This window comes from Mustela nivalis, assembly GCF_964662115.1.
Source record: "Mustela nivalis genome assembly, chromosome: 1".
In the NCBI taxonomy this organism is placed as follows: domain Eukaryota; kingdom Metazoa; phylum Chordata; class Mammalia; order Carnivora; family Mustelidae; genus Mustela; species Mustela nivalis.
Genome location: NC_139020.1, coordinates 214,654,601 through 214,672,065, shown reverse-complemented (window position 1 = coordinate 214,672,065; position 17,465 = coordinate 214,654,601). Strand labels below are relative to the sequence as shown.

Genomic DNA, 17,465 nt, shown 5'->3' with positions numbered 1-17,465 from the left:
CTCTGCCTGCGGGCCCCGCCCCCTTCTCCCGGAGTCGCGGCTGCGGCGGCCGCGGCCCGCCAGAGGGCCATGCGGCAGGGGAGACGGGGCAGGCCCCACCTCCTTTGTCCGCCCTGCCCTCCCATTGGCCAGAGCGGGGGGCAGGGGGCGGAGACCATCTCGGGGGCGGAGACCAGCCCGGGGGCGGAGCCGAGCTGCTCGCGCCTGGGGAAGGCGGCACGCGCGCTGCGAGGCCGGTGCGCGGGGCAGCGGTCGAGCTCGGGCTGCCAGCCCCGGGCCCGCCGGTGCCATGGACGGCCTGCGGCAGCGCTTCGAGCGCCTTCTGGAACAGAGGAACTTGGCCACCGAAGCGCTAGGGGCTCTCGAAGCCAAGACAGGTGTCGACAAGCGGTACTTGGCCGCGGGTGAGCCGTCCGGGGCGCTGGGGGCCGTTGCCCCATTTCACCATCGGGCACATCGAGGCCCTGGGGCACCTGGGTCCCGGACCTGACCCTTTCCGGCTGGCGCCTTCTGCGGGGTCGGGGCTCCGACGGCGCGGCGCACCCCACTGCCCCCGCAGGGAGACGGAGATCCTGGGGAGGGGTCGTGGACCCCTTCGCGTCTGCCTGCGACCTCTCCCCTGCCCCGCAGTGCGACCTCGGGCTAGTGTCACCCCCTCTCTCGGCCCCTGAATTACCTCCACTCCCATCCTCGGGTCTGGCGGCCGTTGCTGCCCCTTACCTGGTGGCCCTGGGTGACCGCCAGGCCAAAGTCCGGTTCTTCCAGTTGCTCTGTATGCCCTGGGGGAGGCAACCAGTGCCCTGGGAGTGTTGCCACAACCCCGGTCCCTCGTGGGGCCCAGCCTGGAAGCAAGTGTAGAGATCTTACCGTTTTCTCATTTTGTCGAGAAGGATGCTGCTCCAGGCCAGGAGGGAAGGGTCCCTCCCCTCCCTTCTCCCTCCATTGTTTTCCTGCCAGTACCCCCCCTTGGCCTGCCTCTTCCTCTCCTCCCCAACGGCTCCCGCCCACTGTGCGTGAATAGTTGAGCTGGGTTGTTTGACTGCGGTGGTGGAGTTGGAGAAATACTGGAGGGGGGACCCTAGAGACGAGGTCCGGCTGCTCCGGCCTGTAAGGGACCATCCTGGGATGGAGTAGCCTGGCTGATGGTCCAGCTTCTCCAGGCCAGTAAAGCCTCTTCCTTTCTTCCTCAGTGACCTTGGGTGGCCCCTGCAGGCTCCCGGACTGGCTAGCAAGCTCTCCTTAAGTGCCTTCCTCCCTCTTTTTCGGTGTTCCAGGCCCATCAGTGCTTCCGCCTCTTCCAGGAAGCCCCCCTGGAATGGGCCACAGGGACACTTTGTCCAGACCTGACAGGGGGCTTGGGTGAGGACAGGGGTATATATTTTGAGCACCTTACGTGCACAGATCCGCGGGGGCCTCTTTCCTTCTGTTGCCCTCAGCGGGCGGGGGTGGGTGGGGGTGTTCCCGTGCCCGGCAGCCAGGGAAAGGGCCACATTTACTGCCCCAACCATTGTCCCCAACCACGTTGGCACAGCCAGGAACCTGACCCTGGGAGCAGGCCCTGACTTCTCTGCCGACTTTCCACACCCTTGGTACCCGTGGGCAGGAAATTTAGGTCATAGAGCACCGGGGAGGGGCCCGTGGGGAGGCTGGGAGTCACAGGGAGGAAACTGAGGCCGAGAGGGTTCAAGGCTTTGCCGGAGGCCGCCTCTGCCACCTGCCCAGTCCTGAGCATCCAGCCCTCCCTCACCGCCCCGCCCCCAAGCCCCATCTGTTGCTGAACTCTGGGGCTGTCCAAGGTCACCTGCCCATTGCTGAGGCTGCAGGAAAAGGGATGGAGGGGACAGGTGCCCTGGGAAAGCCGCTCCGCCCCACCCAGCCGTTTCGCCTCACCCAGCCGCCCCACACGATCAATTCCCCAGCCCAGATCCCAAAGGAGGAGACCCAGAGGAGATGCAGTGACCAGTGACTCTCAGCTAGGGAGGCTCCCTCCCGCTCCTGCCCCCAGGCCCTGGGGATAAAGACTAATGCAGGTGGAGGGGAGGCGGGGGGGGTGGGGGGGGACTCTGGCCTTTGGTACCCCAGTGACCTCTGTCTCTGCAGATAACAGCCTGGGGGGGAGGCAGCCTCTGTGCGTGACCTTGGGCCTCACTTCCCAGCTTCCCACGTTGTTCTGGCCCACGAGCCACAGCAGGGAACTGCCGGGACCTGTCCCACGAAGCACTTAATAAGCGCGGTATGTGCTGTCACCGCTTTCCGAGCAGGTCGCGCTCCTGGCCCTGCCGCTCCCCTCACAGTGTTTTCCCGAAGTTCTCATTTCTCATCGCTGGGAACGTGCTTGTGTGCCTAGAGGGGCCGCCCCCCTGTGGAATGGTATTTAGCTATCCCCATGGCAACCTTGGGAGTCAGGGCCATTACTGCCCCTTTGACAGCTGGAGAAACTGAGGCTCCAGGCGGCGAGACTTGCTTGGTGTCACGTGGTAGGTGGAAAAGCAGAGGGCTCTCCGGGGCCCGGACACTCTGCTGTGCTTAGCTGTCTCGTACTCAGAAAAGGGTCCTCACACGGGGCCCAGCTGTCCCCCTCAGGACGCTGGGCGATGTCTGGGGACATGACACGGGTTCTCCTGGCACCGAAGGGGTGGGGCCAGGGTTGTTGCTCACACCCCCAATGCCCAGGACGCCCCCACAGAAGATGATCCCACCCGGGTTGTCTGCAGGGGCGGAGACCAAAAGCTCCGTTGAGATCCGAGTTACAAATGTTGCCTTTCTCTGCTCCCTGGGGGTCAGGCCTTACCGGCAGAGCGGCCTTTTTTTTAGGTTTTCGTCCCATCGCTACATTCGCATGCTTGGCCCTTGTGCCCACCGGTCCCGCAGGACCTGGAGTAAGCAGCTACACTGGCAGATGGTCACACATTCATTCAACAAACATTTACTGGGCGGCCGTTCTACCTGTCAGGGCCAAGGTCCCCGCCTGCCCTTGGGGAGCATCACAGTCCGGAGGTTGGGGACAGACTGACCGGATAACTGGTTACAGACACAGAACATGGGGGTCAGGGCGTGGTGGGGGTCATCCGGGGGCTGCAGGGGCAGCAGACACATCCTGGAGGGGCCCCTGAGGCTTCTGGGGGCGTGGTTGTTGCTGACTGGGTCTGTGGGGCCAGGAGGCGGCTGGGGGCACCAGGGCCCAGCGCGGAGGTGCCGCCCACCCACACCCTCTCTTCTGCAGGAGCCGCCACTCTCCTAAGCCTGTATCTTCTCTTCGGCTTCGGGGCGTCTCTACTGTGCAATGTAATCGGCTTTGTGTACCCAGCATATGCTTCGTGAGTGCCTGCTGGCTGTCCGTGGCGGGGGAGGGGCGCATCTGGGGCTGTGGATGGCCCCTGACTCTGCCCACCTCCCCCAGAATCAAAGCAATCGAGAGCCCAAGCAAAGACGACGACACTGTGTGGCTCACCTACTGGGTGGTGTACGGCCTGTTCGGGCTGGCCGAGTTCTTCAGCGATCTACTCCTGTCCTGGTTCCCTTTCTACTACGCGGGCAAGGTGGGGGGCCCCGGACCCACCCAGGACTGTGCCGCCTCCTGGGGTGCGATGGGGAGACTCAGCCCCCCGTCTGAGGAAGTAGGCCCGTCTGATGGGGGAGGTCCAGGCCCTTGCCCAAGGGGTGTCTGATGGGGGAGGTCCAGGCCCGTGCCCGAGGGTCACAGAGTGCAACGCTCGCCCTGTGCCCACAGTGCGCCTTCCTGTTGTTCTGCATGATTCCCGGGCCTTGGAACGGGGCGCACATGCTGTATCATCGCGCCATTCGTCCACTCTTTCTAAAGCATCACGAGGCCGTGGACAGCGTCGTGAGAGAGCTCAGCGGGCGAGCTCTGGACGCGGCAGCGGGAATAACCCGGGACGGTGTGTGCTCCCTGGCCGCGGGCTGTCCGTCTCTCCCGGCCCCGCCAGCCCGTGTCCCGGCCCCGCCTGCCCCTGCTCGTTCCCACTCCTGCCCTCTGGCCCACCCTGACCGGCCTCCCTGCGGCTCCAGCCCCTCACTGTCAGCCTCTCTCTCGTTCGCTTTCGGGAACCAGTGCTGCAGACCCTGGCCCGCGGCCGGGCTCTCGTCACCCCCACAGCTGCCCTGGGAGCTGACCGTACGTAGCCGCCACCCCCGGGACGCTGGGCCTGTGCATGTGCCGCATGGCCGGTCGAGTAGCTAGCTGGCCCCGTGGGGGACGGGGCGACGGCCTCGCCCCGCCCCCGCCCCCGCCCCGGGCCTGCAGGTGCGGCCAGGCCCGCCTCACCCCCGTGGCCCGTCTCTTCGCAGCCAAAGCAAGCGTGAGTCTGCTCCAGAAGGACAAGTGAAGGCCTCGCCGAGCGCGTCCACACAGCTGCCGGCTGGCGAGCTGGGGGGCACACGCCAGCCCAAGTCGTCCACGGATTCCTCGGCGCACTCGCGGGTAGGGCCGTCCACCAGCCGCTCGTCCGGGAGCAAGCCGGCCCCCTCACGCACCACCTTCGGCCCGTCCCCGCGGCGCTCCCCGGCCAGCGCCTCCCGGCTGCCTGGCAAGTCCCGGGGCCAGCCGCGGTCCCGGGCCGGCTCCTCCAGCCAGCGACCCCGGGCTGCCAGCCAGCAGCAGCCCCGGCCACCTGTCACCTCCTCGGGCCACCCCCAGACGGCCCCTGAGGCCTCAGGCTCCACCGTGCTGCGCCCCAGCCCCGCCTCCAGCCAGGCCCCCGCCGCCGTGCAGTCCCCCAGCAGCGCCACCGTCCCCACACAGCCCCCCACCAAAACCTCTGATGGGCCCGGGGACCCGGCCCCCGAGGCCTCCCAGTCCGGCGGACAGCAGGAGAAGGAGCCCCCGGCACAGTCCAACGGCAGCAGCTCGGACACCGCGCTGCCCGTCTCCGGCCCATCTGAGTCCTCTCTGGAGCCCACCTCCGAGTCCAGCACGGAGGTCACCTGCCACTGGACCTACCCCGGACCCCCGCTGCGGTGCCTGCAACACTGCTGGCGGCTGAGACACCTCGCCTGCTAGCGAGGGCTCAATAAAGCTCCCCGGACCGACCTGGTCTGGCCCTTGGTCCCGGCGCCGTGTGAGCCGTTGGGGTGGGTGGGGACCCCGGCCAGGGCCGAGCGGACGCGGGGTGGCCCGGCCTGGGCTCTGCTCGCTTGAGGACCCGGAGGTGGGACAGCCTCGCCCACCCGCGTGTGGCCAAGGAGGCTCCCGGAGGACAGTGGGGAGAGGACGCGCGGACAAGCCCTCGCTCGGGGCGGGGAGCCGGGAGAAGCCAGTCGGGCTGGGGCTGCGCTCGGGGCAGACGAAGGAAGAGAATCGCCAAGCCCTTAGCCGCTGCGGGCACCTGGAGCCCCAGCCCACGGGACCTCATCCCATGGGAGCCAGTGTCCTTGCGCACCGGAGACTCCCCGCCCGCCTTCCCAGCCGGTTCCTGGGGGTGGCCGTGGCCATTCGTTCCAGCCTGTGCCCCCTGCAAGCGGTGTGGGGCCCAGGGCGGAGGAAGCCTTCGGTAATGGGGGGTGCTGGCGGTTGCCATCGAGTGGGTTCGTGGAAGTGGGGAGGTGGGGGACGGGTGTCACTGATGGCCCACAGTTGGTCTCTGCTTTGACACCAGCATGGCCCTAGTCCTAAAACCAGGCGGACGCCCAAGGAGGGTGCCAAGCCCGCGGCAGACACAGAGGCGAAAAGGGCAAACTCAGCCCAGCGGCCTGTTAGCAAGATAGAACACCCCCTCTTTGGGGTCAGGTTCCTGGAGGCAGAGCCCGGAAGCTGCCCGGGGTGTGTGGGAGGAGCTGAGCTAGGAGGTGCTCTCAGCTGGGGGGGCAGGGCCTGGAGCGCAGGACCCGCAGGGGGCCCGTGGCTGGCCCCTGCCTCTGCCAGTCCCGAGTCTCGGCAGCCCCCGAGAGGGTCTGTTGACCCTGGGGCACCTCCCATCGCCCAGAGACAAGTCCCTAGCCGGACATCTGCAGTCACAGTGAGGGAAGACCTGGGGCCCCACAGCGCCCGCCACGGTCTGCCCCTCCCACACAAGGGCTGCTTCTCCAAGACTCCGGGTGATCATGACTTCTTTTTTTAAAGATGTATTTCTTTGCTAGAGAGAGAGGTTGTGCATGAGCAGGGGAAGGGGCAGAGAGAGCGGGAGAGATGCTCAGGCAGACTCCCTGCTGAGTGCCACCCTGAGCCTGAGCCCAAATCAGGATTCCGACACTTAATGACCGAGCCCGCGGGCGCCCCCATCACAGCTTCTGGCCGAAACACACGGGGGAGCGTTAGCAGGGTGCTGGCAAGGCTGTAACTCTGTGGTTCTCAACCAGGAATAACCTCACCCCAGGGACACTGGACGGTGTTCGAAGACACTGTCGGTGTCCGTGCTGCCTCCCATGGTCCGTGGACACGTCATCCCTGTTCTGCCAGAGCAGGCCCGGCTTGGCTGCGGCTGGTGGTGGCCCCTGTCCCCCTGCCTGTGTCCTCACCCTTCAGAATGCCAGTGAAGGAGGAGGGAGCACTGAGCGCTGCCAGTGGTCCACCAATGCATTAATTAGCTCAGTCAACAAATATTGAGCGCCCACTGTATGCCAGGCCCCACTGCAACAGTCAACGGTACAGTAATGGCCCAGAGAGAAAAATCCCTGCTGCTGAGGATTCGGGGAAGTGACCCCAGTATGAAAAATATATGAGTGTTGTGGGGGGGGAATACGGCGCAGAGTTGGGAGTTGGCGGCGGCCAAGGCATGAACAGTCCGAGAAAGACCCGTTTGCAGAAGTGGCATGAAGTTGAGTAGAGGCATGAAGGAGATAGGAAAGTCAGGTCAGAGGGCATGGGTCTCATGAAAGCCAGGGCAAACCTGGTTGGGCAGAGAGAAAAGTACGTGCAAAGGTCCTGGGGCGGGACTCTGCCTGGCAGGTTAGAGGAAGAGGGCCGTGGGCGGTGCGGCTGGCGCTGAATGAGTGAAGGGCAGAGGGGAGGTGAGTGGGTGAGGCCGACCTCGAAGATCCCTGGAAGGTGTTGTGAGGACTTTGCCTCTGCTCGGGGATGCAGGCTTTGCTGGGAGCGAGGGAGGGACTGAGCGTAATCATTTATGAGCCTCCCCTGCCTCCCGCTGCGAGCTGAGAGGTCCGCATGAGCGCGGGGCACAGGGATCTCGGAATCTGCTTCTCGCTGGCCCGGCTATTTGAAGAACATGGTGTGGCCATAGTCCAGGGTGGGAGAAGGCGGCACCAGGCTCGCTCTGCACTGGCACTCACCCCTGCCATCCAAGGGGCAGCAAAATAGGCTCTAGCTGTGTCTCCTCAAAGATTTTCCCTGGACCTCCAGGGATCAGCTCGCCAGGGAGCACAGGTGGGAGCACACACCTGTCTTACCAGGTGGAACCAATGAGCTCTAGCCCCTCAGACCTGGTTTGTTTGTTTTTATAAGATTTTATTTATTTATTTGAGAGAAAGAGATGGCAGAGCAAGAGAGACACGAGTGTGGGGGCTCGACTGTGGGGGAAGCAGGCTCCCCCACGGAGCCAGGGACTCGATCCCAGGACCCTGAGATCATGACCTGAGCCAAAGGCTCAACCGACTGCGCCACCCAGGCGCCCCTGTTTTGTTTTTAATTTCAACATACGGAAGAGTGTAGCCAGAAACTGAGAGCTCTCGGGACAACACGGCCAGTCCCTCCCTGTCACTCGCCACCCCCAGGGGTGGCCCCATCCTGTGTTTACTTTGTCCTTGCATGGCACTTACGTCGCTGTGTCCGGTGCGGCTCCGAGCCACGGCTGTCAGATTCGCACCCCCGCCCCCGGCAGGAGTGAGCCGCACTTTCGTCCTGAGTGGTGAGGACAGTATTTCATTCAGTGTAGCTACACCTTTCCTCTGTGGTTGGACTGGATTCCCGTGTGTGGTTATTGTGATGAAAGCTGCTAGGAACATTCCAGAACCGGCCTTTGGTGACCGGAGCTCTTGTTTCCGGGGCACACACCTGTCGGAGATTGCAGGGTGAGCACTCCAGGGTCCTGCGGAGCCGGACGCAAATAACCCCGCACCGGGAGACTCCCAGCTAGAGATTCGTTCTCCCGCGTTCTGGAGGCCTGAGCCGGAGCAGAGGCTGGGTCGTGGCAGGACCGGGCTCCCTCCAGAGGCTCCAGGGGAAGGTCCTTCCACCTGTTCCGGTGCTGGGCGGTTCCAGGCATCTTTACGCTCGTGGCCGTGTCCCTCCAGGGCCGCCTCCGTGGCCTGGCAGCGGTCTCCTCTGTCTGACAAGGACGCCTGTCACTGGGTTTAGGGCTCACCTGACAATCCAGGATGATCTCATCTTGAGACTCAACTGCTTCGGCAAAGACTTTTCTTTCCCAATAAGCTCCCGTTCACAGGTCTGGAGGCTAGGACTTGGATGGGGGTTCAGCCCGTCACGGGAGGACCCCTTCACCTGGAGCAGACGTGGCCAAGCTGGGCCCCCCCCCCGGTGGCTATGCTGGTTCCCCGCATGGGCCGCATGAATCCCGGGGGGCTGTGAGGTCCCCCAGGGACTCTCAGCAGCTGTTGGGGCCAAGTTCTAGTTCCGGGTCAGAAGGAAGGGAGAACGGACCTGGGTAGGTGGGGATGCTGGCGGCAGAGAGTTAAGAAACAGTAAGAAACGCACGGGGACCCCGCAGCCAGCCTCCCGCAGGGCTGTGAGAGAACCCTTCAGGGGCACTGATCCTTGCTGCAGTTTTCAACCTTTTCCTAATAGGATGTGTTCCAAACGTGCCTGATTTTTTTAAATGATTTTATTTATTTATTTGAGAGAGAGACAGAGCGCCCATGAGAGGAGAGAGGTCAGCAGGAGAAGCAGACTCCCCGCCGAGCCGGGAGCCCGACGTGGGGCTCCGTCCCAGGACCCCAGGATCATGACCTGAGCCGAAGGCAGACACTTAACCAACCGAGCCACCCAGGCGCCCCCAAACGTGCCTGATTTTGTTCTTTCTCCTTGACGAAACACGGCCTCTGTGGGAAGTGGGTTCAGAGAGTTCGCAGCTGTGGGCCACCGGGCCTCGGCCAGGGGAGCAGGCTGCAGGCAGACCTTCCGGACGCTGCCCTCCGGTCAGCGCTGCCTGACCCACCTGTGGCTTTAATCCCTGTGCGGGACTTGACTGCCCTTGGGAGGGACTTGACCGTCTTTAGAATTGCGAGGTTTCCCTCTTCTCCTTGTGGTGGTGTTGGTTTTAAAGCCGAAGAGCACATGCAGGAAGCAAGGCTTCGGTTGTGGGTGACCGTCCCTGGAAACAGTGTTGCCGGGCCGGGGAGGGGGCAGTGAGCAGGGGCCCCACAGGCCATCCCGTCTGCGCCCCACACTGGCCTTTCCTCGCCGGCCGGGCCAGCTGGTCGGGGAGCTCGGGCGGGGCTGCCCCGTGGACCCCGCTCCCCAGCACACCCGCAGGACAGCAGTGCAGCAGGGGGGCGGCCGCGGGCTGAGGGCGGAGGTGCTGGCTGGGGCGACAGGCAGAGGCACCCTGGGCGTGGGTGCCCTGTGAGGAGGCTGCGTGTGGGAGGAGGTGTTCCCGCGGAAGGCAAGCACCCAGGAGAGAAGCGGGCGCCGGTGGGCGGCGGGGTGGGGGGGGCCCTTGGGGGCTGCAGGCAATTCCAGGAGCCTTGAATCCCGTCCTGTCCCGTCTTGCCACCAGGGGGCGCCCGGGCACCGCGCTGCCTCCCGAACTGTGCCCCACTTTTCTGTGGAGGGACTGGAGGGGCCCCCACCTTCAGCACCAGACCTGGCCCTGGTCTGTGCGGGGTTGCAGGGACCCAGGCGGAGCCCAAAGAGCATGGTGCCCCTGCTCAGAGCTGCGAGGGGCTGGAAAGGTACGCTCAGATGGGGAAACCGAGGCCCAGAGAGGGGCCAGGTCTGGCCGCAGGTCACCTGCAAGGTCGGGGGGTTGCACCTGAGACCTGCCCGTTGAGCAGCCCTTGTCCCAGAGGAAAACACAACCATGGACGGCACAGGAGTTGGACTGCCCCAAATGGCAACGTGGGAGCCGACCCAGCAGGGGGGGAAGTTAAAAGGGGGCCCTTCCAGGGAGTCCCAAGGAGAAGGTTTGCTGAGTGACACCCCCCAGGTACCCACACATGAGCAAGGTCCACCCTCCTGGCCCCAGAAGAATATAGGAGTAGCAGATCTCCAGGAGGACACGTGAGGGTAGGGGACAGGCTGAGAGCTGTGACCTGCCTCCTCTCCTGGGGGGCGGCCCTGGGTGGCACTGGAGGAGAGCATGGATCCCAAGGGGGCACGGGAGGGGGCACTGGACCGGGAGAAGGACGGGGCTGGGGTGCACACAGGGACAGCGCAACTGTGGGTCTGGGTACGAGGACATCTGGGGCATCTGCGGCCCAGTATGCTTAACCAGGGTGCCTTGAAAAATTAAATTCAAACAAGCGGGATGGATAGTGGTGTTGCCTGAAAGGAACCCAGCCGGGGCCCCCAGCCGGCTCAGTCTGTGGAGTGTGCGGCTCCCTCTGCCTACTACTCTGCCTCCTTGTGCTTTCTCTCTGTCAAAATAATTTTTATAAATAAATAAATAAATAAAAGCTTAAAAAATAAAAGCTTTAAGAGAGAAAGAGAGAAGGAGAGAAACCCAGCCAGAACTACTAAGGCCCTCAAGATTATCTCTGGGCTTGCTGGTAGCCAGGAAATCGGGAAGCGGGGACATTATAGTTTCGTCAGACATGTCTTCTGGGGTGTGGGCCTGTTTGTTAGAGCGTCTTTGACTATACACAGCCTATGTGTGTCCGCGAGAAGAGAAAGCACAGGGCGTCAGGTCGTTAAACAGTGAGCTTCCTGGTAGCAAGGGCAGGAGAGGAAACATGTATTACAACGTCTTCCTTTGGGCCTTGCTTGTTTGTGACAGTGTCTCCAAGAACGTGAGTGTGAGGCAAAGGGAATCAAAGCAGACACACAGTTTCGAGGTGTGAGATATCTTCTGGCTTCCTGGTCCGGCGTGTGTGTCTTGCCGCACGCAGCAGCTCAGCGGGGGCAGTGGCGCGCGGCCAGGCGCACACGGCTGTCCTCCGCGGGGCTCCAGGCGCGGGCATAGCCCGTGTGGGGCAGCAGCAGTCGGTCCTGAGTGCCGTCTGGGCTGATGAGGCGCTGGGCAGCCAGCAGGTACTCGCGGTGGAGGTCCAGCCGGGGGCAGGGGCAGCGACCCAGGGCCCACACGTACTCGAGGGCTCGCAGCGGCGAGCGGTTCTTGTAGATGAGCTGCACTTGAACCTCGTAGCGGGTCTCCTGGGCCTGATACCGGCGGCTCAGCACTCGGGCCCTGAACACTGCGGGCAGGGCCACGTGGAGGCTGGCGGGACACTCTCCCTGGGCGCCCATCCACCCGCACCCCACTGCCAGAGAAAGGAACTGGGGTTGGATGGGGCACTGGAGGGGCTCGGGTCAGGCGAGGTCAGGGATCAATGAGAAGTCAAAGGGCAGATTAAGGCAAAGGGTCAGAAAGGGTCAAGTTGGAGTCAGGTCAGGGAGTCAAGGGTCAGCAGGACGGGTCAAGTTCGGGTCAATTAGGAGGCAGGTGAGGGTTGGGGTTAGGAGTCTCTCACCGAAGTCACTCCCGCAATAGTGGAGCAGCCGGTGGGCACGACCTCGGGTGTCAGGGCAGGGTGCGCAGGGGTCTGCGGGGGGGGGGGGTGGTACCGTAAGGGGCACAGGCCTCCCTCCCGGCTTGCTCCCTCCCTGGCCCTGCCACCTCACCTGGGGCGGGGGTTGGGATCCGTGGGACAGAGGTAGCTGGGGCTGCTGGGAGCTCCGAGGGCTGCCCGTCCACCGCCCCAGGCTGCTGTTGCCGCAGAGACCAGCCCAAGGCCTGCGCCTGGGCCTGGAAGGGGCTGTAGCGCTCCCGAGGGAGCCAGAACTCGAACTCGATGCCGGGGTTGGGCTCCTGCAGGAGGATCTGGAGGGGTGTCACACTAGGGAGCGGAGCGCGGACCTCGGGCTGGGCTTCCCCGCTCCGCGCCGCCCCCCTCCTGTGACCCAACCATCCCCTACATCTCCCCCACCCCCCGCGGAAGTTGGCCCGCACCTGCAGGAGCAGGTCTTGGGAGGTGGGCCCAGCCGCGCTCAGCATCTCCTCTGGCCCTGCCTCGCGGGTGTAGACCACACGGGTGCCCGCCGCGTCGTAGGTCCCGGGTGCGCTGACCGCCCAGTTCCCGTTGAGCACGTAGCGCCCGTCGCCCCCCATCAGCGCTGCAAGGGAAAGGTCAGCCCGGGCTCCCGGACCGGCTCCTCTGCCTCCCGAGCCGGCGTCCTCAGCCCCAGGCCTCGGGCTACCCCCGCTGCTCCCAGGTGGCCAGCAGGGCGCTTCCCCCCTTGGACCCCGCGATACCCAGGTGGTTGCGGCTCCGGTGGGCTACACGGATGTGTCTGGCACCCTCGGGGATCAGGGTCACGTTCCAGTACCCTGCGAAGGCACCTGGGTGGGAGGAAAGGAGGGGGTTGGGGCGTAGGTGGGAGCGTATTTGAGGGACGATTTGAGGATTAAATGAGATACTGCGGTAAGAAGGTATGAGGGGGTCCTGGTAGCCCCAAACGATGGGTTAACTTTTGGAGTTAGGGTTATTATCGCTTAAGTACAGCAGGGAAAGAGTTAGAACCCCATCTGCTCCGGGAAGGGCGGGACCATCTGGGAGTAACCAATCAGAATGAAGAGCGAGAGGGGGCTGGGCCACAGACTGCCGAATCAGCTCGGGACTTCGCTTCCGGCCCGAGGCTCGTTAAAGGGACCGCTCCGGTTAGCCCGGAGGACGGAGCGGGCGGTCACCGGAGTCTCGGAACACGCGCTGCACCAGAAGGCACGACTCGTTGGCGCCGCCGCAGCGGCCGCAGTGGTCTTCGCGGGCGTCCGAGCCCAGCAAACCGTCACAGCCGGCGCTCTACAGGGACGGAGAGGACGAGCGCGGCTTCACCCACCGCCCCCTGCCTCTGTCCGTCCTGGGGGTTGGGGGTCCGTCCTGGGGGCGGGGTCCGTGGGTAAAGGGGCGGACTCTGGAGCCTAGGGGTGGGTGGGACCTGGAGAGGGGGCGGGGATTAGGGAAGACGGAGGGACCTGGGACTGAACGGGATGGTGTCGAGGTCAGGGCAGGGGTGTGAGAGGGGGGCTTTGCGGGGTCCCGCGAGGCCTTACGAGGCAGCGGCCAGCCACGCAGAGCCCCTGCGTCCCCGGGCTGCAGGGCGTGCCGTCCAGGACGCGGCCGAAGCTGTGGTAGAAGGCGTGGCCCTCGGCCAGGCAGTTGAGGTCGCACTGGTTGGGCGCTGGGGGCGGGAGGAATGCGGGGCCCTGGAGTACCTCGTACCGCGGTCGGAGTCCCAGCCTCCTCCTCCTCAGGCAGATGAGGCTCACAGACTCAGCCAAAGCCGCACATGGAGGCTGAGGCAGAGCCAGGGCACGAATCTAGGCATTCCGCCCCCAGCCCCCGGGGGCCGGCCCGGACAAGCATTCTGATGTCCCGCGTGCGCGTGCTCATTCATTCAGGTGAGGCCCTCGGGTTAGGGGGTCCATACGGCTTATCCACTGCTAACACCCTTACCCATTTTTCATTCATTCTTTAGTTCCACCAACACAGAGCATCTAGGACCTTCCCAACACTGCTCCAGGCTCTCCCATACAGCCGTGGGCAGAGGCCACTCAGCATTGGGTCCTGCACCCAGTATGTGCCCAAAAGAAAGCGTTCACTGTGGACTGAATTCTGTGTAGCCTGGGTGTGTCGCTGGCCCTCCCAGGACTCAGTTTCCCCCCTGTCTGGCAGTGGGGCCGAACAGGCAGCCCTGATCCCTGCTCCTCCTGGCCTCCTGCCCCGCCCTGAGCCTGGCTGGCAGACCCTGCCTAGGACAGAGCCCGAACTGGCCTTGGCAGGCCTCTGCGGGGGTGGGATCACAGCAAATTTCCTCTAATTCTTAGGGGGGAAAAGCCCAGCCCCCCCCAAAAAAAACCCCAGAGTTCGACAGATGGAACGTTCTCCATATCTGTGTCTGCTTCCACTATGTCTAGAGCTGCCTGTTTCCCTGAAATCTGGAGGCGCGCTGCCCCGGGCACACAGTTATGTAACTTGCTGCCTTCAGCTAAATGCAGTAACATTTCCTGCTACTGGGATAAGTTTGAGAACTCTTGGCCTCCGGATACAGCTCCAAGTAAATCCTCAGCCTGGCACTCGACCCTGAGCAGGACAGACCCTGCCCTCCCTGCTCCTGTTTCACAGGTCACGGTGAACCCCCGCCCCTGCGTCGCTTGAACTCCTACATGCCCTTCAAAGCCCCAGTGCCCTCTTCCCGCGGTCCTCCAGGCCTCCTGCTTTCTTAGCGGCCCCTTCTCCCTGCCCCTCTCCCTGCCTCTTCTGGACAACAGGAGGGTAGGCGACTCACCACCATAGAAGGGCACCCACTGGTAAGTCTTCTGGCTGCCAAGGACAGGGTGACCATTGTAGATGGCACACTGGAGGTCTCGGAAGGGAATGGCCCCTAGGGGACAGTCCTGAGGACAAACAGAGGTCCGAGGCTGGGGGAGCCCCAGGGGAGCCGAGAGAACCTGGCAGGCTGGCACGTGCATCTGGGGGCCCAACCCGGGAGACAGAAGGTCTTGGAGGCCCAGCTGAGGGTCTGGGAGGGGGACACCACTCACTGGCAAATGGCAGAGACGGTACTCGTGGGAGTCTCCCCAGCACGGCTCTTCCCCAGGGAACCTACAAGGAGCAAGATAGCCCGAGTGTGCTCAGGACCCCCAGTAACCTTCTCTCCAGAGCTGGCCCGACCCCCCCTTTGGCCTGGCCAACCCCACCCACATTCCAGTTGGATCAGTGGGATTAAAAGGCACAGCATGTGTGGGCAGGCTGAGGGTGCGGCCAGGAGTTGGGCGGGACCCCCCCTCACCCCACCCCACCGGCCATACCCCAGCTGGGCGCTCACCAGACACAGCGCCTGCTGCGCACGGAGAGACCCCGCCCACAGGAGCTGGAACAGCGACTCCAGGAACCCCACGGGGTCCACTCACCTGGACCCTACTTGGGGAGGGAGAGGCACCATCAGCCTGGAGAGGAGCCTGGTGGCCCCCAGACCACAGCCAGGTCTCTAAGTCCACTGGCTGCCTGGAATGCCCCGCTTACCTGAGCACTGCCTCCTAAACCACAGTTCAGGAAGGTCCACAGCAGAAGGAGGTTCTGGAGGGGGCGGGGCGTGGGGGGACACCGAGGGCGCTGCCGTGGGGGCGCCAGCAGGCCAGGGTCTGAACCCCAGCTCTGCCCCAACTGGCTGTGTGATTTGGGGCAATAATTTAACCTCTCTGGGCCTCTGTTTTCATCTCTGAAAAGTAGGGTAATAACAGAGCCCCCGTTACAGAAAAGTTTCAGGAGTCCATCGAATCGGGTCAGAAAGACGGGAGACACAGAGCTTGGTAGCCGAGAGGCCGAGCTCAGAGAATGTCATCTTTTATTCTTACTGACTGTGTCGTCTCTTAATGTACACAGTAGGTGTTCAATCTGTCCGATCATTCCAGGACACTGCATGGGTGTCTCGAGGGTTGGGGCCCCATCACCGCTCACCCCACCGTCATCATTTCTACCTTCCTGTGTGGCCAAGGGCCAGCCACTCCGCTTCCCTGGGCCTCAGTTTCCCCATCCGTGCCAGGAGGACCGGCTGGACTTAGTCCAGGGCTCTAGGAGGGACTTTGCAGAGGTGCGGCTGGTGGGGACCGGGTGAGGGCCCGAGTCCCTGGCAGAAGCTGGACCTGGGCCTCCAGGGCCACCTCAGCTCCCAGACCCACAGCAGCAGGGAGCCCCTGGGTTGAGGGATAACAAGGGGGTGACCTGGCCCCAGTCCAGTCGCCAACTTGTGACCTCATGTGCAGACGCTGTGGGCCCCACCAAGGGCGGCCTGCAGAGAGAAAGGGGCCGCTGATGAGGATGGCTCAGGAAAAAAGGGAGGCATCTAGGGGGCAGACTTTGCCCCCCCCGGGCCTCAGTTTCCCCATCCATCCGGGGAAAGATGAAATCACTTGCCGTCTGTACCCTCATGACCGTGACATTGCCGGACAAAGGGGGAGGGAAGTGGCTACCTTGTGTGTCCTTTCTCAGGCCACGGCCAGGCTGCCTGGTGGTCAGCAGAGCCCAGAGGACGCGAAGGACAGCTGGAGGTCTCCAGCCCTGAGGTCCTGGGCACGGGTCCTGTACCAGCGGAGCCTTTGGGCCCCCTGGAGCCCCAGTTTCCCCAGTTCTCAGGCCCTGGCTCTGACAGTCCTGCCTGGACATCAGGGACTGGGGTCCACAGTGGCTCCAGGAGCTGAGAACCTGGGGGGCCACTGGGCAGGTCCCCTTCTCTGCCCAAAGCTGTGCAGCAGCCGCGTCTCTGCCCCTCTCTGAACCCAGAGCCCTAGCTGGCTGGGAAGAAGTTTGCTGGAGGGCGAGAGGGCTTGGCCTTCTGACACCCCCTCCTCCCCGCACACACTCTGCACGGGCTTGAGGGGTGGGGGTCTAGGTGGGGGGAACTGAGGGCCTAGAAGCACCATCCTTCTACTCCCCAGAGACCCCTCCCGGACAGGCAACCGCACCTCGTTCTGGCGGGACTCCTGACGGCAAGTGTGATCCCAGGGCGAGTCACGCCTCTTAGGCCTCAGTTTCCCCAGGAGGAAGTGGTGATGAGCTTTCTCCCACCCTGGGGACTGCTGCCAGGCCAGCCCCTAGCCGGACCGGGCCCTGGGACGGGGAGGAGACGCGGGCCGGCGTAGTGGGAGGATAGGCAGAGGGACTTACCGGCTACGTAGAGCCCAGGCGGCACGTCCTGGTTCCCCGGGCGGCCCCAGGACGAGCGGAAGCGGCGGGGCCCGCGGGGAGGGGCGGGGGGAGCCAGGGGCGGGGGGGGGGGAGCCAGGGGCAGCCCCTCCCACCCGGCCTCCCAGGGCGCGCCCAGGCCGGGGTCCAGGGGACCGTAGCCCCGTGCGCCCTCGCGCGGCCGTTGCGCGCCTCGGCGCGGGTCTACGGCAGGGGATTGCCCCGCGCGGGGCCCGGTCCCCCAGAGTCGCGGCCTGGTGTTCCAGCGTCCATATCCTGGTGACCTTGGAAAGGCCAGGGCGGGGGAGCCGTGCGGGAACTGGCCGCCCCTTCCCCCCACCCCGGGGCTGCTATTCCGGGCTCCGCGCTCAGGGCCAGGGAATGTGCGAGAACCGAGGTTGCCCGCCCGGAGTCCGGGCCGCTGCCTCCTTTCCACCGACGCCCAGATAGCCTCCCTGCGAGAGTCCCCTTTCCCGGCCAGTACCCCTCTCCCCTGGTCCTCCCCCCAGCCCTCCCTCAAGGTCATCCTACTGAGGAACCCCTCTCCCCTGGGTTGTAGCCCTGGGGGTCCCCCTCCAGGTCCCGGCCACCCCCAGAGCAGGGCCCCAACACACTGGGAGAGGCTCCGCTCCAGAGGCCAGGCGAGGGGGTTGGAGACCCCCCCTTCCACCCCTGCCAGGAGCATTCCGGGGCAC

At 64.3% G+C, this 17,465-nt stretch overlaps 2 protein-coding genes across 8 annotated transcripts; one reads left to right on the top strand and one right to left on the bottom strand.

Moving 5' to 3' along the window:
* Nucleotides 1–188: 188 nt before the first annotated feature.
* REEP6 (receptor accessory protein 6) lies at nucleotides 189–5,049 on the top strand. 4 transcript variants are annotated; one of them, XM_082690267.1, is made up of 6 exons: nucleotides 189–404; nucleotides 3,224–3,317; nucleotides 3,401–3,539; nucleotides 3,731–3,899; nucleotides 4,073–4,135; nucleotides 4,309–5,049. In XM_082690267.1, exons 1-6 carry the CDS (start codon nucleotides 290–292, stop codon nucleotides 4,344–4,346), a joined length of 618 nt encoding a protein of 205 aa, XP_082546393.1. In that variant the 5' UTR covers nucleotides 189–289; the 3' UTR covers nucleotides 4,347–5,049. The 4 variants fall into 4 exon arrangements, with proteins under 4 accessions (XP_082546393.1, XP_082546391.1, XP_082546394.1 ...); XM_082690265.1 differs by having other exon boundaries at nucleotides 3,401–3,617; XM_082690268.1 differs by lacking the exon at nucleotides 4,073–4,135.
* Nucleotides 5,050–10,550: 5,501 nt separating this feature from the next.
* Nucleotides 10,551–17,386, bottom strand: ADAMTSL5 (ADAMTS like 5). 4 transcript variants are annotated; one of them, XM_082736966.1, is made up of 13 exons: nucleotides 16,753–17,386; nucleotides 15,811–15,877; nucleotides 15,112–15,307; nucleotides 14,915–15,006; nucleotides 14,631–14,691; nucleotides 14,375–14,483; nucleotides 13,140–13,267; nucleotides 12,777–12,888; nucleotides 12,342–12,428; nucleotides 12,039–12,202; nucleotides 11,711–11,897; nucleotides 11,560–11,631; nucleotides 10,551–11,283 (listed from the first exon to the last, which is right to left on the bottom strand). In XM_082736966.1, exons 1-13 carry the CDS (start codon nucleotides 17,294–17,296, stop codon nucleotides 10,982–10,984), a joined length of 2,121 nt encoding a protein of 706 aa, XP_082593092.1. In that variant the 5' UTR covers nucleotides 17,297–17,386; the 3' UTR covers nucleotides 10,551–10,981. The 4 variants fall into 4 exon arrangements, with proteins under 4 accessions (XP_082593092.1, XP_082593091.1, XP_082593093.1 ...); XM_082736965.1 differs by having other exon boundaries at nucleotides 11,711–11,909; nucleotides 16,753–17,380; XM_082736967.1 differs by having other exon boundaries at nucleotides 11,711–11,909; nucleotides 15,567–15,877; nucleotides 16,753–16,827.
* Nucleotides 17,387–17,465: the final 79 nt, after the last annotated feature.